Source organism: Cricetulus griseus (assembly GCF_003668045.3).
Source record: "Cricetulus griseus strain 17A/GY chromosome 1 unlocalized genomic scaffold, alternate assembly CriGri-PICRH-1.0 chr1_1, whole genome shotgun sequence".
Lineage (NCBI taxonomy): Eukaryota > Metazoa > Chordata > Mammalia > Rodentia > Cricetidae > Cricetulus > Cricetulus griseus.
In genome coordinates this window covers 3134576-3159091 of record NW_023276807.1, presented here as the reverse complement: position 1 = coordinate 3159091, position 24516 = coordinate 3134576, and the positions used below count along the sequence as shown (strand labels likewise).

Sequence of the window (24516 nt, the reverse complement as noted above, 5' to 3'; positions counted from 1 at the left end):
GTTCTATCAATTACAGGATGATGGATCTGTGATGATTGTTGGGGTATTCATCAATCTGATTACAAGGGTAGGCCAGTTCAGGTTTCATCTCCACTATTACTAGGAATCATAGATGGGGGTCTTCTTATAGATTCTTGTCCTTATCAAAGGGTTATTTTTTAAAATAACATAGTCAAAATACAGTGGAGGAGAACATCTTGGTGGTCAAATCCAAGCTGTCTCTTATGGACTATATTGTTCTCTTTTTTTGTGCTTACAGGAGGGTGGAGGACTCACCATGAATTGCTTCAGAAACTAAGCACAGTGCTCTGAGGGCATGGGAAATTCATTTCCTTATCATGTTCCAGGCCCTGAATGGCCTGAATCCACAGGTTGTGGGTCCAATCCAGAGCTGGGCATTGTGCATGGTGGGTTGCAAGGATGGTTGCTCTGTTGAGAATACTGGTAGCTGTTCCATCCAGGATTGATTCACATTAGAGATCACCAGGCAGTCTGTCCACAGAATTCACATTTATTTGAATGTCCCCAGTCACACGGTGAATAACGTTAGCCTTCAGGACACTTCCTTCAGGAACTTCTTCATCTGAACTGGACATCAGACCCAAGCAGGAGTATTTGATAAGCATGTTGCAGCTTTGGCATCTCTTGCCTCTTCCTTCCTCACCATCCTCCCTAACGTCACCCTTCCCAGCTTGTCTAAAGGTTGGAAATGCTGGTTCATTGGCTGCCCTCTTCAAGTGGATAAGGGAGTGAAGAGGACCTACATGGATGCTGTTTAACTACAGTTTCCCATTTGGCTGATGACTGTCCCCATGGCTAAATTTGTGTTTCAAAATATTGAAAGTTGCTGTTATTTTATTATTTGGTTGCCAGTGTCTAAGGGATGACACAATCTCTTCACAGGTATAGCCAATGCTGCACATAGTCTCTATGACACTGGGGAGGATTTCTTTACTCATAGGTTCTCCATGATGTTTAATTTCACCCAGACATATTCTTTCCAGGAGCTGACAAATTGTTATCCTTTGTTGCCTGGGTTTCATGAGTAACTGTACAATGATTTCGAGACAGGCCTTTGACAGGTGTGGTAGGAAATGGGATACTGTGTGTTGGTAATGAGTCTGTGCTTATGTTGAATTGTGGATGCTACATAAGGAAATTGTCCTGTGACCAGTACATATAGGACCACTCCCACGCTCTACATGTCAACAGCCAACCTATCATAGGGTTTTCCTTGCCAAGATCTCTGGAGCCATATAGAACAAAGTGCCACAGACTTTCTTCAACATCTTCCTCTCTTTGAGCTGAATTGCCATTCCAAAGTCACAAAGCTTGATGTCTCCAGCTCTATCGACAAGAATGTTCTCCAGTTCAATATCACAATATGCAATGTGTCTTTTGTGTAGAAAGTGCACTGCTGACACAACCTGTAGGAATATTGGTCCACCTTCATCCTCCTTTAGATAGCCTTTGCCATTGAGGATCGTTGCCAGATCTTTTCCTGCAACATACTCCATAACCACATAAATCAATTTTAGTGTGTCCATGACATGGAAAAATCGAACTGTGTTTCTGTGTTCCAAAGGCTGAAGGATCTCTGCTTCAGAGATAGGTCAGCCAAAGGTTTGTGATTTTTCTCAACCACCTTGATAGCAACTTCTGTATTTGTAGGAAGGTGGCAGGCAAGCTTCACCTCCCCAAATGAACCACAGCCTAGGGATTTCAAGATTCTAAAATCATTTTCAAGAATGTCTTCTTCCAAGGGGCTGGCTATGATGTTTGCCTCAATTTCAACCTCTTTATCTTGTTGGCAATTCCTGGGGAAAACAAAGCTGGAAACAAAAATTAAAGTAATTTTAGGATGGGCATTTAGTGCTATGAACTCTCTAACATGTAATCTGAGATAGCCCAAAAAACCTATGGAAAGCCTTCAATGACATCCAAATACCAGAAGAACATAAGCTCAAAACACTAGATGAGATATCATTTCAACGATCAAAGCTGGAATCACTGTTATGTACATGAAAAGGACAAGGAAACATTGATGAGGTCAATGTCAAGAATGTATCAAAAAATAAAACCCTGGCCAGTACTGATCAATAGACACAGTACATAAAATAAATAATAGGAAAAGAAAGGTGAATTCTTAACCAAATTGGAACCTAGAGGCTCTTTCAGGGATGTTTCAACCATCCAAACCATAGTAAATTTGAAAATATGAAAGGAATTCCTAGTCCTGTGTGAATATTAAAACAGATAAAAAAAACTCACTTAAACACATGAGTCATAATCAACAATTGTGGCTGGCAAGAACATGGCTGTAACCAAGGTAGAGCCCAGGCCTAGTAGATTACCTGAATCTATCAAAACTTTGGAGGCATTTGTGTGCCAACCTAACACAAGCTAGCATCATCAGAGTGGAATGGACCACAGTTGAGGAAATGCCTCCATGAGATAGAGCTCTCAGGCACTTTTTCAAGTAGTAATCAATGAAGAAGTGGCCAGGAAAGGTGAGTTTTGTTCTGTCTACTTGGAATTTTGGTCCTGTGCTCTACACTAAAATGATCATGCCATTAATTAGCCCCTTTCCATGGCCTCTGCATCAGCTCCTGCCTCAGAACCAGCTCTGTATGAGTTCCTGTCCTGATTTTCTATAGAAGTAAACAAGAGTCTTGGAAGTGTAAGCTGAATAAACATTTCCTTCTGAACATTATGTTTGGTCATGGTGTTTTCAGGCAGCAAAAGAAACGCTAAGACGAACACCAAGGTTATAGAAAATAAATCTTGAAAGGGAAAGGAAAGGAATGTCTCCAAACTGCTCCCTGTGACAGAAATACTCTGAGACTCCAAGCAAATAAGTACAACTATAAACTATAATCACCTTCCCTGAATTAACATAGGTGAGAAAGTCTTTAATGAGAGTCTGGATACTTCACATCCATCTTAGCAACACACTACAGATCCATTCATTCATAATAATAATAGCCTCACACAGGCACATGACTAGACTTCAGAGTAAACAAATTGAACATTAGCATGGCATAAGAGGAGAGTCTGGGGAACAGACCATACTGAGCACAGTGACTGGTGAGCCACTAGATATAGATTCCCACATAAAAACAGATCCACAGACTGAAATTAGACATATTTTGTATTGTCTGGGTCATCAGGTAGCAGGAAACTGACCTTTTGTTAAAGTCATTGTTTCATACACAGAGATAGGCTGGAAGGAGTGAAATGGGGCTGGAAAATATGATCAAAGTAGAGCATAGGCATGCATGGAAATGGTATGATCAAATTGGGCATGTGTGACACATAATTAAATAGGTTTTAATAGAGGGAAAAAGAATCCTGAGATATATGAGACTTAATTTCCAAAATTACATATTAGATGATTATTATTAAGAAACAGACAATAAGGCATGTATTAACCCTAGAACAAAAACTTACATTGTAAATATAAATAGGAAAAACCAAACATAAATCCCAGGATGGAAAACCAAGAAAGTGGGAAACAACCTTCCTACACTGAATCTACTTGATTGGAAAGCTTCACTCCTAGTAGATGTTGACTTCATTTGTATGAATGGCTGCTATAGGTAGAATTTCTCCCCTCCCCCTCCAAAAAGATACACTAAAATAGTACTCCGGTCAATACTTCCAAACATGGCCTTACTTACGCATATTAATGTTAGGTCTCAAACAAAGAACACACAATGTGCCTATTTAATATATCAGAGCAGACCTGGCTACCTGGCTGCTGGGTTCTCCCAGCAACTCTCTGTCCCTACCTGTTACAGGGTTTGGCTGGCAAGTCCGGCTCCCTACCCTAAACAGTGGTGATTGTATTTGAATGAGCATGTTGGGTGGGTGGGTCTTGGTCTATTAAGACATTCCTTTAGGAGGGGGAATTAAGAAAAACAACAGCAACAAACAGATGTTTCAGGATGTCCAGGCTGTACCACAGACTACTGGAATGCAAGAGATCCCTCTACTGAAGTCTCCTGAGTTGCTGGCATCACAGTCATGCACTACCATGACTGGGAGATTCAGTTACTGGTTTGGTTACACAAAGAGGGGACTGTGCCTGGTAATGACCATGGATGAAAATTCCTGGAAGGAAGACTGACCGCCTTGCCCATATACTGATTAGAACTATAATGATTGTGGAGAGGTTGGAGTATTGCAAGTCCATAGTCAGTCTTTAGCTGCTTTATAGCCATTTATTGAATACTCTGTGTTTGACCTAATATCTTTGTGGCTGGTAAGTAAACACTCTGAAATATACAAACAGATCCAAAACAAACAATAAGCATCAGGGACCTACAGCAGAGACACCCCCAATTTGCTGTAACCAAACTATCTGATGTTTCCACAAATGTGTTTGGAATGTGTCTTTACTTATGACTTCCTTTTTTATGTTTCTATAGAAACTTCATGAAACCAGTAAAAAAAAAAAAAAAAGCTTCACTCCTATGCTTTCCACAGCTTTCTTTGAAGCAGTAGCTAATGGAAGACAAGTGCTCAACAGCCTGTGATACTGTGAACAAAACCACTAAGGAAGTTTGAATGAGAAATGTCCTACAGTGTTAGGCATTTGAGCGTGAGTTTTTCTCTTATGTTACAGAGACTTGGTGTCTGTGTTAGTCATGGTTCTCAATAGTAACAGGGTGTTTTATCCAATAATTCAATCGTCAAACCCTTCTGGAAATAATTGGAGTGACTTACCATCTGTAGTCAAAAATCCAGGGGTTTTTCCATCCTAAAGTTCAATCGGTTGCCTTATCTTCACTATGTGCAGGAACACCAAAGAAAGAGACTGTAATTCCAATGAAGGAATGCACTTGCTATCAAGGCACAGGCAAGCAGCAAATGAACAAACAGCCATCGTCTTCTCAGTGCTTATAAACTAATCCAGAAAAAGGTGTGGCCATAATCTGGCCTCAAGATCTGGATTAAAGGTGTTTGTCTTCACACCTCTTTTTCCTCATAGAAGGGAAATTTGCCTCATGTTGCTCCACCACAAATGAATCAAAACTAATCTTTACATGTGTGCCCTTCATGTCAGAGTTTTATTTTATTAGAGATGTAGTCAAGTTGACAAGAAAAAAATGCTGTATGCAACTCAAATAAATAGTTCTTTTTATAAGCAGAGTTGGTGTATATTCTCAGCAGTAGAAACCATAATTAAGTATGCATGCTGCGTGCTAATTAGCATCTGTTTGTTTGTATTTTCATTATAGGGAAATTGGTACCTAGCAGGAGCTGGAACATATCTGTGTATGAGGGCCGTAGCACTTGAGGAGGGGATACACAGTAGAACATGACACACACCTTATTCTTCCATAGTAGTTCTTTGAAGGTAGGAGAGTGTATTCTGTGCATGACCTGACACCTAGCTCACCATGTGGAGCTTAATTGGAGAAAAATATAGCAGAACATGACACTTACTCTGTATGAATACAGGGACTACCATGGTCATGCAGGCGTTATGTAGAAGTTGTAAAAAACTAATTGGATATATGTAAGTGGTCTTTAAGTTCATGGAGAAAGTTTATGTACCAGGGCCTGATATGTAGATTTGTATGCATATGTGCAATTTTTCTGGAGGAGAGTGGCTACCTAGCAGAGACAGAGTATGGAAGTATATATGGTCCTCTCTGTATGAGGCAGGGCATGCCAAATGGATCCTGTAACCTAACATTGGTTCTTTGTATGTGCATGTGCATAGAGAATGAGAGAGAAGTTAGGAAAGGCTAGAATAGATGCAGTGTGTTGTTTTGGAAGTAGGGAAGGGAATACCCAGCAAGACATGACAAATATGTATATGTATAACTGGGGCTTCATTGTAAAATAATGTGATACTAAACAGGTCCTGAAGCATATACATGTGGAAGGCTGGGACTTTATGGTTTTATAGCTGGCAAGCTCTGAAAATTTGATGTTATGTGTCCATGCATTCAAGTGTGTGTTTGTGTATGGCTTTGACTATAGGGTAGAGAAACCAAGCAGGTGCCCTCTGAGACAGTAATTTTACATTAACTACAAGATATTTATTAATATATTATAGTATAGAGAAAATAAAATGGAAGAGAACATATAGGTGGGCAAAGCATATGGGTCTTTATTAACTGCACAGTCCTCTCTTTTCTTTGTAGCTTATAAGTCTATCCAGCACTCACCATGGGTTGTGGAGTAGCAAATCACAGTGCCCTCAGTGCAAAGGACATTTGCTTGATGATCAGGTTCTAGGCCCTGAATGGGATGTATCCAGAGGTTGTGTGTCCAAACTTGTCCTGTTCTTTGGGCATGTTGACCTCATGGCAGGATGCTCTGTGGAGAAGTCCATGTTTAGAAATCTGGTGGGTGTTCAGTTGAGGGTTGACTCCCATGAGGAGATATCTACTGGAAGGCTGTCCACAGAATTCTTGTTGACAGCTGTCCCCAAAGGCACTGTTTGTGACATTAGCCATAATGACTCCTTCTGGAAATATTACATCTGATCTGGGCTTCAGTTCAAGGCAGTAGCATTTATTGACCATGATCTAGATTCACGAACTCTTTACTCACTCTTTCATACCATCCTACTGAAAGTGACTTTTCCCTATAATTGATGGAAAGGCTGGTTCACTGGCCTTCCTCTTCAAGGGGAGAAGTGGTGGTAGAGCACGAACAGGTCTGCTGATCAAGCAGGGCTTCTCATTTTGATGATGACTGTCCTCACAGCTCAACTTGTGTTTTAGAATATTGAAAGTCATTGATTTTTTTTTATTTGGTTGCTTGTGTCTTAGCGATGACATAATCTCTTTGCAGGTATAGCCAATTGTTTTAGTAGTCACTATGACCCTGGATAGGATATTTTTACATCCCCAAAGGAACCAGAGTGTAGAGATTTTAAGATAATGAAATCATTTTCAATGATGTCCTCTTCAACCTGGCGACCATGTTGCTTTCTTCAATTTCAAAAACTTTATTATGTTGGCAATACCTGGGGAAAACAATGCTAGAAGCAAAAACAAAAAGAATTTCAGGATGAAGGTTTACTGCTGTGAATTGTCTACTATGAAATGCCACATAGCCCAAAGAAACATGTGATGTAATTCAATGACACCCAAACACTAGAAGACCCAACCTCAAAGCACTACATGAGAAATCATTGCAAATATCAAAACTGGAATCACTGATGTGTATATTCGAAGGACAAGCCTGGGTCCAAAGTAGACATGGGGAGGTCATTGTCAAGAATGTATCAAGATGAAAAGCCCTGGCCAAAAGTGATCAAGAGACACAGGATACAAATTAAATTTGTAGAAATAAAAGTTAAGTCCTAAACAACTTAAAATCCAGAGGGTCTTTCAGGGAAGTTTCAACTATTAAACCATAGGACATTTCAAAGTATGAAAGGACTTCCTAGATATGTGTGAAAATTGAAATCTGATAAAAGAAAAACACTTCAACACCTGAGGCATAAGCAACAAGCGTGGCTGCTAACAAAATGACTCCAAACAAGGATGAGCCCTGCTGTCTGGATCCCCTGAATCTATCAAATCTTTGGAGAAGAAAGAACACCATACTGGAGGGATTTGTGTCACAACCCGACACAAGCTAGAGTCTTTAGAGAGGAACAGACCTCAGTTGAGACAATGGCTTCATGAGATACAGCTGTTAGGCATTTTCAAATAGGTCATCAATGTAGCAGGACACAGCTCATTGGGAGTGGTTCTCTACCTACTTGGAATTTTATCCTGGGTTCTACATTAAAATAGGCTGATGAAGCCGGTGATCGCACCCTTCCATGGGTTCTAAATCAGCTCCTGCTTCAAGGAACCTGCTCTGTTTGAGTTCCTGTCATAACTTCCTTTAGAGACAAACAGCAATCTTGGAAGAGTAAGCTGAAAAACCTTTCCTTCTGAACTTTCTTGTTGGTCAGAGTGTTTTGTTGCAACAATAGAAACCCCAAGACAAACACCAAGGTTACAGAAAATACTTCTTGAAAGTGAGAGGAAAGGAATGTCTCCAAACTGATCCCTGTGCCAGTATTACCCTGAGACTGCAAGCAAATAAGCACATAAACAAAGTATAAACTGGTTTCCTCCATAAAGGTAGATAAGAAAGTCACTAATGAGAATCCTTGATACTTCACCTCCATCTTAGCAACACACTGCAGATCCCTTCGTTCACAATAAAAATTGGCCTCAACCAGGAGCAGACATATTTTATGTTGTCTGGGTTATGAGTTTTTTTTTTTGAGGCCTATTAATGTTTTTTTACATGCAGGAAGTTCATTTATACACATCAACTAGGTGATCAGTATGACAAAAATATTCAACTGAAATTTTTTCCTGGTTGGGATTTAAAAGTTGTACACAAGGAAAGTGAAGAGATAGAAGATATACCTGGTACCAAACAGAGAAGAAAACCTCAGGCTAGCCCAAACCAAAAAAAGAAAACATTTCTAAGACCAAATTTATTCCAGAGAGAAAATAGGAAACAGCTCACCTTCTTGAATACCTGCTCAGGAAATCCCCCAATCCATACTGCCAGGCTATTAGGTGCTAAATCATCTGTCATCATGCATTGAGCTACACAGGCATACCGCTAGTACTGGAAGGCTGCAATTTTAAGTTTCAGGACTTTACAATTCAGATACTACCACACTTCTACCTGGATGGTATTTTTCAGATCCCGAGTAGATCAAGATAGTAGGGTGGACTAATTCAATATAGAAATCACATAGATGTTTCTTAGTCAATAACAAAAAGCAGCAATTATCTCAAAAAATGACTTTACCAAAGTCCACATGGTTAGAAAATTGGCACAGACACAATCAGTTAAATAGAAGCAACTCAACCCTGCTGTAAGTAGCCATCTGAAAGGAACCCAAACTGCAAGAGCCAGCCAACATTCTACGCGCTAGGCTGAGAAGGACAGGGACGACAGTAGGTACCTGTACTGAACCCCCATGGCGGTCAGCGGGCCAAGTGAGACGCCAGGAATGAGGTATTGGTCTGCCAGCTGGGCTGGATTTCCCACTCTCCTCGGCGCCCTGATGATGCAGTCTGATTTCGAAGAGGCTGTTGTTGTGATGGCAGATCCCTGTGTGTGTGGCTTTCTCGAGTTATTACAGATGCACCAGAATCTACATGAACTGATCCTACTGGAGTAGGAATAGGCCTTCCAACCCAATCATAGGCATAGTCAAAGGTGTAGCCTTTCCGTTCAAGCAGATCCGTGAAGAGGGTCCGTAAATACTCATAATCAGGTTTTTCAAAGAAGTCTAATCGCCTGACATATCGAAGGTAGGTTGCCATCTCCTCTGGGAAGTTCTCACAGAGAACTTGGATGGGAGTATTTCTTTTGGAATCACCAATTTTTTGATGTCTCTCTTTTAATGTATCAGCCTTGAGTTCTTGCCAGGGCAGGCTGCCGTGGAGGAAGTACATGAACATATGGCCTAGGGCTTCCAAATCATCTCGCCGGCTTTGCTCTTTGCCCAGATGTGTGTTGATAGACATGTATCGTGCAGTTCCAGTTAAGCTTTTGTGCTCTCCGTAAGGTATGTGGTTTTTAGTTTCAGGATCAATGTATTCCTTGGCCAGTCCAAAATCTATTATATGTATTACATGTTCTTTCTTATTGCCTTGTTGGCCAATCAAGAAGTTTTCTGGTTTGACATCTCTGTAAATGAGATTCTTTGAGTGTAAATACTCCATTCGAGAAAGCAACTGGATGGCTATCATTAACACTGTCTTCAAAGTAAATGTTCGGTCACAGAGGTCAAATAAGTCCTGTAAGCTAGGGCCAAGGAGCTCCAGCACCATGGCGTTGTACTTCCCACATGGTCCAAAGTAATATACCTGTGGGATGCCTTCACCTGCACTGCCAAGCTGTTCATAAAACCTGTACTCTAAATAAAGTGGTGGACCACGGGATTTTATTTGTTCCACTTTAATGGCTACATATTCATTGGTGTAGAGGGTTTTACCTAATCTGAGCTCTCCAAATTTCCCACATCCTATCTTCTTGCCAACCCTGAAGTTGGGTCCCACCATGAGACCCCCAGAGGATGCTGAGGTGCCACATGGTCTGGAACAGTGTGTATTCCTTTGTGCCATGGTTTGAGTTGTCCGTTGTCTGTCATCTTTCTCCCTGTTAGAATGGTCCATGGTCCTACACCACAGTCTCTGAACAATGAGTGACCTCAGTTGTCTTCAACACAGAAGTATGTCCAAATTATCTGCAATCAGAGTATGAGAATGATGAGTTTTGGCACCATATTTATGCTTCTAGTGTACTTCCAGGAGATGTACACTAGATTAGCTCTTGAAGAACATATAGTCTGTAGGTCTCAAGCATAGGAGGACACTTTGTAACCAGTATTAGCCATGCTCCTTGGTTCCAACGGGGCAGGCGCGGTCCCCTATCCTAGAGAGGCTGAGTGCTTCTCTCAGCCACCCTTAAGCGATGGATCCCCTTTCCCAGGAGCAGGAGGGAGAGGAGGAGGCAGATCTTTTTTTGTTTTTTTTTTGAGACAGGGTTTCTCTGTGTAGCTTTGGAGCCTATCCTGGAATTAGCTCTTGTAGACCAGGCTGGTCTGAAACTCACAGAGATCTGCCTGCCTCTGCCTCCTGAGTGCTGGGATTAAAGGCGTGTGCCACCAATGCCCAGCGTCTGGGTCTTGAGGAAGCAGGAATATGAGATTTTGCCAAAGTCATAGTATCAGTCACAAAGATATCCTGGAAAAAGTGAAGTAGTGTTTCCTAAATCAGCGGGATCCACCCAGCCAGAGACTGCCAATGTCCCAATACCAGTCCTGCCAACACCTGAGGGTCTACATAAGCTTGGGCTTGTTTGCAGCCCTTCCTCTGCCCAGATAGGGGTAACCTGATTCCCAGGAACTGCTCATGGGGGTTCCCAATTCAGTGGGATCCAGCCCACCCAGAAACTTCCAAGTCTCCAATATCATTTCAGCCTCCATCCATGGGAAGAGATGAGACATCAGAGTATTGGACCCTTTTACACCTACCAGAAGGGAACCTTGACCCATACCCACCAGGAGAGGAAGAGAGTCCTTCTACACCCACCGGAAGAAGGGATGGGAAGAAGACAATATAAAAATTCATTCAACAACAGAAAAACCCAGATGAAACTACTAGAGTCTAGGGACCCTACACCAGCACTACCTGAACATCACAACACAGATGAAGCAGAAGAGAATGAACTTAAAAACATATTTGTGAAAATGATAGAGGGCCTCAGAGAGAATATGAGAAAACCCATTAAAAATATGAAGGAAAAAAACCCAAAAAATTCTAGAAATCAACAAATCTCTTAAGGAAAGCCAAGATAATACAATCAAACCGATGAAGGAAACAATTTAAGACCTGAAAACTGAAATAGAGTCAATAGAGAAAACACAAATCGAGGGAATGCTGGAAATAGAAAAGCTGGGTAAATGATCAGGAACTACAGATGCGATCATAACCAAGAAAATACAAGAGATGGAAGGGAAAATCTCAGGTGTTGAAGATACTTTAGGACAAATAGACTCATCGACCAAAGAAAATCTTAAGTCCAACAAATCCCTAACACAAATTATCCAGGAAATATGGGACACTGTGAAAATACCAAAACTAAGAATGATAGGTATAGGAGGAGGTGAAGAAAACCAAGTCAAATGTGCAGAAAACATATTCAACAAATCAAAGAAGAAAACTTTCCCAATCTAAAGAAAGAGAGGCCAATGAGCATACAAGATGCCCACAGAACACCAAATAGAATGGATCACAAAAATGGGCTCCTCCACACATAGTAACCAAAACTCCACACATACTGAATAAAGAAAGAATATTAAGATAAGCAAAGGAAAAAGGTCAAGTAACATATAAAGATAAATCAATCAGAATTACACCTGGATTTTCCATGGAAAAAACTGAAAGCTAGATGGTCCTGGACAGCTGTTCTACACAAACTAAGAGACCATGGATGCCAGCCCAGACTACTATAACCAGCAAAGCTTTCAATCAGTATAGAGGGAGAAAACAAGATATTCCATGACAAAACCAGATTTAAACAATACATATCCACCAATCCAGCCCTAAAGAATATTCTGGAAGGAAAACTCCATCCCAAGGATGTTGCAAAGAAAAAGAACTCTGAGATACAATCTTGGTCCTGTCAGAATTGCTAAAATCAAAAACACCAATGACAGTTTATGCTGGAGAGGACGTGGAGAAAGGGGAACACTCCTCCACTTCTGGTGGGAGTGCCAACTCAAACAGCTGCTTTGGAAATCAGTATGAGGATTCTCAGTAAAATGGAATCAGCCTACCACAAGATCAGCAATTCCAGTCTTAGGCATATACCCAAAAGAAGAAGTATATCCAGAAAACAAGGGCATCTGTTCAAATATGTTCATAGCAGCATTATTTAATATCCAGATCTGGAAGCAACCTATATGCCCATCAACTGAAGAAGGGATAGAGAAAAGGTAATGATTTACACAATGGAGTACTACTCAGCTGAGAAAAAAAAAGGGAATCTTAAAATTCGTATGCAAATGGATTCACCATTCTGAGTGAGGTTACACACTCACAAGAAGAGAAACATGGTATGTACTCACTCATATATGTATTTTAGACATAGAGCAAAGGATTACCAGCCTACATACAGTCCCGGTCGCCAGAAAAGCTTGGAAACAAGGATGACTCTAAGAGAGAGATACATGGTCCGCCAGAGAAGAGGAAAGGGAGAAGATCTCCTGAGCAAATTTGGAATATGGGGGGATGGGTGAGGCACCTAGGAGAATGAGAAGGTTCCAAGAGGAGAGGTTAGGAGGACATGAGGGGGCAGGAAGTTTGAGATGAGGGAAGAATAGCAAGATAAAAGATAACCTAACGGAGGGAGCCATTACAGTTTTAAAGAGAAATCAGGCACTACGGGAATGTTCAGAGATCTACAAAAATGCCACCAACTAGCAATCTAACCAAGAGAGGAGAGGCTACCTAAATTCCCTCCACTGATCATGAGATTGATGACTAAGTTATATGCTATCCTATAACCTTCATCCAGCATCTGGTGGAAGCAGAAGCAGACACCCACAGCTAAACACTGAACTGAACTGGAACCCAGTTGAAGAAGAGTCATGAGCAAAGGGTTCAAAACAAGGCTGGTGAAACCCACAGAAATAACTCAATTGGACAACGAGGAGCTGTTGGTCCCCAGACTGATAGCTGGAATACCAGCATGGGAATGACCTGAACGTGGGTGTTAGTGTGGAGACCTTGGAAATCTATGGTTCCTCTTGTAGTAGATCAGTACATATCTCTAGCATAGGAACAGACTTTGGGAGCCAATTCCACATAGAGGGATGCTGCCTGAGACTATCCCAAAATATATGACAGACTCTGAAGACCCCCTATAGAAGGTCTCACCCCCACTGGGTAGCAGAAAGTGTATGGGATAGGTAGGGTGTTAGTTGGTGTGGTGACTGGGGAGGAAGTAGGGCAGAGGGAACTGGGATTGACATGTAAAACAAGATTTTTTCTAATTTAAATAAAAAATAGTGGAAAAAAGTGAAGTAGTGCAGGAGAATATTATCAAAGCACAGTAAGGCATGCATGGAAATGGTATAATCAGATTGGGCATTGTGATATATACTTAAATAAGTTTTAATATTTATATAATAATATATATTAATATATTATATAATATATAATATATATAATGTATAATAATTAATATATAATAATATATTAATATATAATTAATAATATATTAATATTATATATAATAAAAATTAAAATATTAAAGGAACAAAGAATCCAAATGAAAATAAAAGACATAATAATCAAAACCCAATATGAAATAATAATTAATGAAGAAAGGCAATACACAGGCAAAAATTAACACTAGAACAAACCTAATATTGTAACTATGAGCATGAAATATCAAACATAAACCCCAGCAAGGAAAACCAACCAAATGAGAAATAAACTCACTATGTTGAGGTTCAGTTAATTAGAGAAGTCCAACACTATCAGGTTCATTGGTACCTCATTACTGCTTTGTAGGCATCAAACAGAGACTCCAATGTTGAAGGACAAGGCCTAGCTGCAGGCTGTGTACACATGGACTAGTATCTTGAATTAGCTATAATTCCTCTTTGAAATTCCAGGTACCAACCATTCAGGGATTTCTAAGATTTGATAGTGTTGTTGTTTTGCTTTGCTTTCTCAGCTCCTGTAACTTAACAGTGCCCTGGCCATTTTTATTGTGGTTGTGATCAAGTCCCAGTTGAGGATCTGGGAAGGAAAGAATTCTAGGAAGGAAGGGTTAATGTGGACTCAGATATCAAACAGATTCACAATCCATGTGACTGTGGACATCGTGTTCCTTTTAGATCTGGGTTATCAGGTGGCTGGTGCCATTGCACAGAAGTCCTCTGTCCACCATTGACTTGCTTCCTAGAAAGTTCACCTCCATGATTTCCACAGCTTTCCAAGCAGCAGTAGCTAATGGAAACCAAATTCCCACAATGCCTGAGATGATGTGAACTAAATCACTGGGCTAGTTTGAATGAGAAGTGTCCTTAGAGTATCAGGCATTTAAGCATGAGTGTTTGTCTGTGTGGTGAAATTCATGGGGGCAGAGCCTTGGTGACTGTATGAGTCAAGGTTCTCTGAGCAAAAGAGCATCTTACACAGTGTCCAATCCCCCCCCCTTTCTGCAATGTATTGGAATTACAGGCTGAAGTCAGAAATCCTGAATTTTCTCTGTCCACAAGGCTGGATCTCTTGGCAGATCTTCACTGTATGCTGGAACACCCAAGAAATAGACACTAATCCCAGTGAAGGAATGGACTTGTTAACCAGGCGAGGGCAAGTAGCAAATGAACAAAAGCCTCATTCTTCCAAGTTGTTAAATAGTCATTCATCAGAAGCCGGGGCGATATTAAAGGTGTGTCTTCTGGCCTCATGATCCGGATTAAGGGTGTGTTTTCACTCCTCTATATCCTCATAGAAGGAGTATTTCCCTCCTCTTGAACCACAGCAAATCCATCAAAAATCATCTGTAACGGTGGTTCCTTTAATGTCTGGCTTGTAGTTCATTAGAGGGGTAGTCAAGTTTACAACAAAAAATTGCCATCACAATGGCAGGAGTCCATCACTGGTTCTTTCCCTCTCTCTGTGTCTGGATTTAATTTGAAGATGTGACAGTTAATCTTCCACTAAGGCCTTAGTGACATTGGAAAACTGCAGTGTGTCTCCCAGTACATTATTCTACCCAAGGAGGTATAGGCAGACATATTCAGTGCAATTAGTCTTTATATTCACACACAGAAGGGATGCTATTTTTTTCTCTCTTTTTATTATTATTAATTCAAGTTAGGGAACAGGCTTGTTTCACATGTAATTCCCCTCTCTCTCCCCTTACCCCCATTCCTTCTCCCCCACCTCCAACCTACCCCCTACCCCATCCACCCACCACTCCCCAGGCAGGGTAGGGCCCCCAACCGGGGCTCCACCAAGTCCACCAAATCTTCCTGTGCTGGGCCTGGGTCCCTCCCCATGTGTTCAGAGACAGAGTGCATCCCTTCAAGTGGATGGGCTCTCGAAGTCCCCCACATACACCAGGGCAAAAAGCCAGTCCACCTCCGGAGGCTCCCAGGAGTTCAGGGGCCTCCCCGATGGCATCCATGATCAGGGGGCTGGATTAGTCCCGTACTGGCCTCCCAAAAAGCGTCTGGGGTCGATATGCTTTCCCTTTTTCAGGCCAACTGTTTATGTGGGTTTCTCCAACCTGGTACAGACCCCTTCATTCTTCATTCCTCCCTCTCTTCAACTAGGTTCCAGAATTCAGCTCAGTGTTTTTCTGTGTATGTCTCTGCTTCCATCAGCCACTGGATGAGGACTCTAGGATAGCATAGAGAGTAGTCATCACTCTCATTCTAGGGGAGGGGCTTCTAGGCCATCCTCTCCTCCACTGCCCGGACTGTCAGATCGTGTCATCATTATAGGTCTCTGGAGATCTTTCTAGTTCCAGATCTCTTCTCGGACCTATAGTGGCTCCCTCTGATATGGTATCTCTCATCCTGCTCTCTCTCCACTATTCTTCCCCCAACTCAATATATCTGCTTCTCCATTTCTTCTCCTCTCCTCTTCTTCTTGTGCTCTTATTGTGGCAGCACCCACTCCCCTACCCGAAGGGATGCTATTTAGCCCTCAAAAAAGTGTACTCAAAAGATTTACAGAAAAATTGATGGACATCAAATGTATATAAGTTGAGGCCACCCAATTGTTGATTGTTTCACTTTCTGTGGAGGGTGCCCCCCAGGTCCTAAATAAATATATGGAGTGTTATTACTTACTTAATTATAAATGCTTGGCATTAACTTGTCTTGTTTCTTGCTAGCTTTCCTTAACTTAAATTATCCCCATCTATGTTTTGTCTCTGGTCCTTTTCTTACTTCTATAATCTTACTTTCACTCTTACTCCATGGCTGAGTAGCTGGGTAGCTAGCCCCTGATGTCCTCCTCAGTTGGGCCCCAGCAACCACAGGGTCTCTGTGAGTTGCTTATCAACCAATAACCGCAGGTGCATCCTGTTTTCTAGTCCTGGCTCACAGTCCCGGCCTTGCCCCACTGGCATCGACATCTAGTTGTGAAAACACCAACTCTTGCACCTGGAGTTTTTCCAATGTGCTGTAAGTCTGCATATAAAACTGCTCCCTCCCTGCAATAAAGACTGACACACACATTCTCTTAGCACAAATGATTGTCAGGCTTTCACCTGATACATTAGACTTGTTCGTGCACTCTTCCTTCTTTGTCTTTTTTTTTAAATCCCAGATTTCTCCTTCTATTTATTCTTTCCATCTCTCAGCCCCACCTATTCTTGTTTCTGCCTCTCTATTGGCCATTCAGCTCTTTATTAGACCATCAGGTGTTTTAGACAGGCACAGTAACACAGCTTCACAGAGTTAAACAAATGAAACATAAACAAAAGTAATACACTTTAAAATAATATTCTACACTTCCCCTTTTTGGTCAAAAAAGGTTTTAACTCTAACAAAGTATAACTACATACAGCAAAAACAGTTATCGGGTAAAGTTACATTATAATATTCAGTTCCTTTATGTTTAGGAAATTTAGAGAAAATAATCCATTATCTATCCTATCTTAGTGAAACCAAAGTTTTATACAAAATTTCTTTCTATCATAACTAAGAAAAACAACGACTATAACTATCTAGTCTTCACCTCCATCAAAGACCCAGAAGGATGTTATATTATCTAACAACAGAGACATTAGGCTACCTGGACAGTCACCCAGAGTTCCCCTACAATGTTGGGGCATCCACCTTCAGCCTACAGGCCTAAAGTATCTGGCAGATGTTATGAAGCAGGAATTTTGGACTGTCCTGTCTTATTTTGGCAAAGTTCGTTAGTCACTTTCCCTCGTGTCTGGCAGACTCTTCTGTGAAGTAGGAATTTGAAGGACTCTCCTGCTTTGTTTTGACAGAGTTCAACAGTTTTTCCTGTGTGTCCTGCATGTCTATAAGCGGTTTCTTCAATGATCATCATCTCTGAAGTAAATTGGTACTACCAGTAGTAGATGTGTGTCATTGTCATGAAAAACCCTGTGTTAACAAAACATTTTAAATACCATATTCTGTGGATATTTGGAATGTTTGAAGGCCATCTAGTGATTCAAAAAATATCTCTATATGATCTTGAAAACATGCCTAACATATCTACAAATCGGATTTTTAGATGACTAACTACTAACTTATGTTTCCTGATTATCCTAAATAGTTTATAATAATAGCTTTCAAAAATTAGAATTTTACCTAATATATTTAAATGATCTACATAGGTACAATATCTTAAAAGTAGAAACTATATAGTGTGTTGTAAAAACAGTTATATACAAAAGTCCTTTAAACAAGAGTAGAAAATATATACAGTGTAACAAATATAACTTTAAATTTGTATCAATACACTATATTCCCCTAAATGATAACAAACATCCATGACACACCAAATAATCAAAGACAATCCCCAAACCACAACGAAATCATGGGAATGTAGACCTTGTTTTCTGTTCAATACTTCCTCCTGTCTGTGGATGAAGTGTCTTTAGGGTCCCAGAGAGAAAATTTGAGATAATGGCCAAGTCCTGACTAAACAACCTGATCCATATTATCCCTGAAAGAATCCACATCCTCTCATTGCCTGTGGGAACAACTCCAAAGCATTTTTTATTTCCATTTGAAAAATACATTTTTAGGCTGGGCAGTGGCCCACGCCTTTAATCCCAGCACTCGGGAGGGCAGAGGCAGGCGGATCTCTGTGACTTCGAGACCAGCCTGGTCACTAAAGAGGTGTAAATGTATAGGGTTGAGAGACAGTAAAAATAGTTTTGGCCAGGCAGTGGTAGTGTAGGCCTATAATCCCAGCACTCGGGAGGCACAGGCAGGAGGATCTCTGAGTTTGAGACCAATCTGGTCCACAAGAGCTTGTTTCAGGACAGCTTCCAAAGCCACAGAGAAACCCTGTCTCGAAAAACAAAACAAACAAACAAACAAAAACCACATTTTTTAACTTCCTTTTTAAAGTTAAGATAACTCTAAAGTATCAAGGTTGGTTCAGTTTTGCAGTCAAGTTCACAGCTGTTGACTGCCCCTCAACAATCAAAAAATTCAAAATCAACACAATAACATACAGGATCCAGATTCCCAGTGTATTTCCCTTCTTACATGTCTCTTTTCTTTTACATTATTTTACTTCTCTTAGAGATAGAAAGACTTCATTTTTAAAAAAATTCTTTCTGTGACTGTCTATACTTATTTTCTTTTCTTTCTTAAGCCTACACCATTGTTAAACACACTGGAACCTATTGAGGGTTTTTCCATTTGTACCTTTTATTATTGCTTATCTTTTAGCCTCTTCAATTGCAAGTACAAAATTTAAACTGCTAAGTGGTGTGTCTGCAGCTATGGTAGCTGGCTCCATCCACTTTCTTAGCTGTGAAAGCAAGACCTAAAGCACACAGTCCTGTTGGAAGTCTGGGACCAAGAACTGTATTGAACCTCCCTAGAGTTCTAGAATGATACTGCTTGCAGTGTGGCAGGCATTTTTACTTAGATTTTTGTTCCTACTTCACATACTGGCTGCTTAAGTGCTCCGCAGCAGGCAGAATCACTTAAAGGAGCTGTATCCTTTTGTTCAAGCTTTCTCAGGCCCTATGTAAATTTGAGGCCCACGGGTATGCCAAAATATTCTTGGTTGTTTTATTCTATGGGGGGCCGGCCACCAAGCTCCCAAATAAATACATAGAGTCTTATTATTTTCTTAAGTATAAATGCTAGGCCTATCTTGGCTTGTTTCTTGCCAGCTTTCCTTTTATTGCCACCTACCTTTGTCTTCTGGGCTTTTACTTTTCTTACTTCTATACTCTTATTTTCACTCTTACTCTGTGGCAAGGTGTGTAGCAGGGTGATTGCCCCCTGCCTTGTCCCTCTTTGGCTACTTCTTTTTTTCTCCCAGATTTCTCCTGCTATTTATTCTCTCTACCTGCCAGCCCCACCTGTCCTTTCTCCTGCCTCTCTATTGGCTGTTCAGTTTTTTATTAGACCATCAGGTGTTTTAGACAGGCACAGTAACAATGCTTCACAGAGTTAAACAAATACAATATAAACAAAAGTAACACACTTTAAAATAATATTCTACAACATTTTCCCTTTTCTGTCAAAATGGAGAGGCAGACTGGATAATGTAAATTAAGAAAAGCAAGTCAAAACGAGGCCGGGTATAGATAGATAATAATAGGACTCTATGTGTGATTGATTTGAGTGCTGAGTGGTAGACCTGCCAAAGAGCAAAAATATCATACAACACAAATGTGTATCCATTAAGGTTACTTCCATTCGTAAGGAAATCTCCCTCTTGTGTTCTGAGGAAATTACTAACTAGGTCTGCAAGACTCAAACAGGACAAAAACATAGACTCACATACACACAGCAAACTGATCTTTGTTCAAGATGCTTGAACAAAGTTTCTGTTTTTTTAAAAAAAAAAACTTTAGTCGGGCGTTGGTGGCACATACCTTTAATCCCAGGACTTGGGAGGCAGAGGCAGGCAGATCTCTGTTCGAGGCCAGCCTGGTCTCTAGAGCGAGTGCCAGGAATAGGCTCCAAAGCTACACAGAGAAACCCTGTCTCGAAAAACAAAAAACAAACAAACAAACAACAAAAAAATCTCCACTTCTTCACAGCAGACTTTCTCTGTTATTATCTATGACGGAAATTAAGCCTGGAAGCATATTCTGTTTGCCATGTAATCTGGAGGTTTATTCCTGTCTCTGCTTTCTCTAATGTGCATATGACATTTTCATGTTAATAAACTATTTTTAAGAAAACTCAATGATGGAAGGTATGTGATGTATGGTCTTCTAACTTTCTAAACAGCAAAATCAGTTGCCTGCTACACTTCCTTCCTAACTCTAAAATGATAGATGACCAGGAACAAAACCAGCTGTGATCACTATGGATGCAGGAGGGAGGGAAGGAAAGCTGGGGGGAGGTGGCATGGCTTATCGTTCCATTATTATTGTATGGCAGGGATTAGCCTGTGTAAGTGTTGTCTAGGTAGTAACAGCCACAGTATGTTCAAACATGAAATGGTACTGACATGTCTAGCAATGTTTCAGTGTTCTAGAAATGTTTCAAAATTTCTAAGGTCACACTGCAGGTATCTAGTATATCTGGCCCTGAAAGTCATTCTCCCACTTTTACTTCAGGAATCCCTGACTTTGGGCTTTAGATGTGTGTAGGGAACTTCTTTTACAATGTGTGACACAGGTGTCACTTTTAGATTGGGCATCTCCACAGGCTAATATTCTTTATATTTTGACTAACTTGCATCTGTGTTTATTCTTCAACTACAACACAATTAAAATTTTCTGGTGGGTATTGAAGGGTTGCTGACACTGTCAGTATAATGATGAGAACTTGGGTTCCATTAGATTGTATCCACTTATTAGAATTTGTTCTAATTAGCATTATATTCTCTCTAGGCCTTATCACCTAGCTAGGCACAAGTATATCACCAAATTAACATCACTTCAGTTACCATCAGTGGAATACACTTTAAATCCAGTCAAAAAACGACTGAGAACTCTAGAACTCTCCTGCGGTTATTGCTCTGTGAGCAGCTGTACCTGATACTCTCACTGCCTCACCTGATGACTGGGCCTCTACAGCTGCTGCAGCCACCTTGCTCCTGAGGCCTTAGACTGGAAGTGCATTCTCTTCCTTTTAACTGAGTTTCTATCTCTTTATTCTACCAATAAGAGTTAAGATGCTGGTTGAAAACCTACTACCCCAGAGAGAAAGAGCTTCCTATACACCAGGGGAAATATGACAGGAGCTTAGAGGACTCCACTGGGAAAAACACTCAGTAACTATGCCACAGCGCAGATCTTAGATTTCAGGAAACCAATGGACAAATTTATGACATTGGAAAGGTTTCCTGGAACATTTATAGTTACAAAAGAGACTCACTAATCAAGGCAAGTTTCAGACACGCTGCTTGAACAAACTGTTGGGGTTACTGCAAAGAGAAATTTCTACCATTCTGTGATGACATTCTTAGCATTTGTGAGATGTTCATGTTGACATTCCAAAATAATTAACTTAATATTTTCCATTAGGCATTCATTAAAGTTGGATAGGATCTGAATTCTTAACAAAAATTTTGCCACACTTCACACTCTCATGGAGTTTGTACTGAGAATGAATCATTTAACATGTTTTAAGGATTGAAGAAGTAAACTTTTAAAGACATTTGTAGGATTTCTCTCTTGTAGGAAGTGTATTGTGTTGAGTAAGGATATAAAGATTAGCTAGGTCTTTGCCACATTCATCACACTTTTAGAGACTGTCTTCAGAATGAATTTTGTTTTTTGTTTTCTTTCTTTTTTTATGTCGTCTAAGAGATGAAGATGAGGAAAACCATATGCCACACTCTTCACATTTGTAGAATTTCTCTCAAGTATGAACACTCTTGTGTTTCCTAAGGGATGATTGATAATGAAAGGATTTGTGACATTCCTCACAGTTGTATGGTTTCTCTCCAGTATGAACTGTCAGATGTTCCTGAAGACACCTAGAATAGGAAAACTGTTTGCCACATTGTACACACTTATAGGGACTGTCTTCAGAATGGATTGTTTGATGTATTCTAAAGGAAAATGATGAGTAAAAACACCTGCCACACTCTTTACACTTGAAAGGATTCTCTTCACAGTGACTTGTTTGATGTCGTATAAGGGATGAAAAGAAGAAAAAAGATTTTCCACACTCCTCACACTTGTATGGTTTCTCCTCACTATGGACTCTCTGATGTTCTTGGAGGTATGTAAAGGAGGAAAACCTTTTGCCACACTCTGCACACTTGTGGGACTTGTCTTCTGTGGGAAGCCACAGCCCCAAGATGGCACCTGGCTGGAAGCCAGGGAGACCAAGCTTAGCTGTAAACAAGCCTTATTTGGAAGTGCTTAGTGGATCTGGTGTGCCTCCTCCAGCTGTGACCTATCCGGGATCGCCAGGTGGCGTGAGCTAATTGGGTAATGAGCTTGCTTTTAAGGGCTTGCCAGGGGGCTAGTAGATCTAGAAGCAGATATAGAAGTAGAGATAGAAGCTGAGGTAGAAGCTGAGGTAGAAGCCGAGGTAGAAGCTGAGGTAGAAGTAGAAGAATATTGTTCAAGGTTCCTGAATAAACTGCTTAAAGAAGAGTTTGTGTGTTACATTTCCCTTGCTGGTCGAGGCAGACGCAACAGTTTTCAGAATGGATTGTTTGATGTTGTCTAAGGTATGAAGATGTGCAAAAACACTTGCCACACTCTTCACACTTGTAGGCTTTCTCTGAAGGATGAGCTGTCTTGTTCTCATTGAGGAGAGCAGGCTTAGTAAATCCTTTTTCACTCAGTTTACACTGGTAAAGTTTCTCTCCTGTGTGCACTGTCTTGTGGTTCTTAATGCTTGAATGACAATGAAAAGCTATGTGACATTCTTCACACTTGTAGGGTTTCTCTCCACAATGAATCTTTTGATGTTTCTTCAGTAATGCAGGATCATAAAATGCTCTGCCACATTCTTCACACTTGTAGGGTTTCTCTCTAGAATGAATTCTTTGATGTTGCTTTAGCTTTGAAGGATAGTAAAATGATCTGCCACATTCTTCACACATGTATGTTTTTTCATCAGTATGGTTTTTCTGGGGAATAAAAAATGATGAGCGTGTATTAATCGCCTTATGACATTCTATACACGTGTAGGATTTTCCTCCAGTGCGAAGTCTCTGATGTATAGAAAGTGTTTTAGAAGAACTAAGGGCCTTAGCACATTCTTCACAATTGTAGAGTTTCTTTCCTTCGTGAATTCTCTTGCATGGAATACATAGTGACTTACAATCAATAGTCTCATTATAAATGTTATAATCATTGGGTATTCTTCCTGGGTGCACGGTGGCTGCTGCTTGTCTCTTCACTCCTGAAGACTCTTGTCTTTGCTCCAGAAATGTCACCAGGTGTGGCTTAGGGACAGCAAGACCCAGGAATAGAAGGTTGCTGTAATTCTCCAACATCACATCCCTGTACAGGCTCCACTGAGCAGGATCTAGGCATTCCCTCTCTTCTGGAGAGAACTCAATGGCCACATCCCAGAAGGACAGCATATCCTCCAAGTCAGAGACACAGCAGGACTCACACCCAACTTTGGGGAAAACATGCAGGAGTGGATATTTTAAGGTTTTTGAAGATGTTTTACTGTGTATTATTTCTGGCTTTCTGGGAGTTCCATTTGAAAATCCATTTGTCATGAGCTCAAAGAGATGTGTTTGCCTATGCATCAAGAATGCTGGCATTAAGCCAGGCATTGGTGGCACACGCCTTTAATCCCAGCATTCAGGAGACAGAGGCAGGCAGACCTCTGAGAGTTCGAGGCCAGCCTGGTCTCCTGAGGGAGTGCCAGGATAGGCTCCAAAGCTACACTACACAGAGAAACCCTGTCTCCAGAAACAAAACAAAACAAAACAAAACAAAAACAAAGAATGCTGGGATTAAGTCAGGTGTTGGTGGCACACGCCTTGAATCCCAGCACTCTGAGGCAGATGCAGGCAGATCTTGCAAGTTCAAGGCCAACCTGTTCTCCTGAGTGAGCGCCAGGAGAGGCTCCAAAGCTACACAGGGAAACCCTGTCTTTTAAAACAAACAAACAAAAAAAACAAAATAATGATAATAATAATAATAATGCTGGGATTAAAGGCATGAACCACTACGACTAGACTAATTCTTTTCTTTTTTGTCTGTTGGTTTTTTGTTTGGTGCATTTTGTTTGTTTGTTTCTGTTTTTCTAGACAGGATTTCTCTGTATTGATTTGGAGCCTGTCCTAGAACTCACTCTGTAGAGCAGACTAGCATCCTCCTCACAGAGATCCGCCTGCCTCTAGCACC

At 40.7% G+C, this 24516-nt stretch overlaps 2 protein-coding genes across 3 annotated transcripts; both read right to left on the bottom strand.

Annotated features, from left to right (window-relative positions):
- Window positions 1-1220: 1220 nt before the first annotated feature.
- Window positions 1221-10166, bottom strand: LOC113838165 (casein kinase I-like). The gene is given in 3 exon segments (XM_035452415.1): window positions 1221-1600; window positions 8911-8974; window positions 8976-10166. Coding segments are annotated over 3 exon segments (1635 nt in total).
- Window positions 10167-22051: 11885 nt separating this feature from the next.
- LOC113838168 (zinc finger protein 58-like) lies at window positions 22052-23749 on the bottom strand. 2 transcript variants are annotated; one of them, XM_027433989.2, is made up of 2 exons: window positions 22865-23749; window positions 22052-22407 (listed from the first exon to the last, which is right to left on the bottom strand). In XM_027433989.2, exons 1-2 carry the CDS (start codon window positions 23736-23738, stop codon window positions 22052-22054), a joined length of 1230 nt encoding a protein of 409 aa, XP_027289790.1. In that variant the 5' UTR covers window positions 23739-23749. The 2 variants fall into 2 exon arrangements, with proteins under 2 accessions (XP_027289790.1, XP_035308776.1); XM_035452885.1 differs by lacking the exon at window positions 22052-22407 and having other exon boundaries at window positions 23013-23014; window positions 23054-23749.
- Between the last annotated feature and the right edge of the window lie 767 nt (window positions 23750-24516).

Coding starts and splice junctions, on each gene's coding strand:
- LOC113838168 (XM_027433989.2), bottom strand. CDS start 23,738: ATGCTGTCCTTCTGGGATGTGGCCATTGAGTTCTCTCCAGAAGAGAGG. Junction 22,408..22,864: donor ATCTTCATACCTTAGACAAC/ATCAAACAATCC, acceptor ACCTCCAAGAAC/ATCAGAGAGTCCATAGTGAG.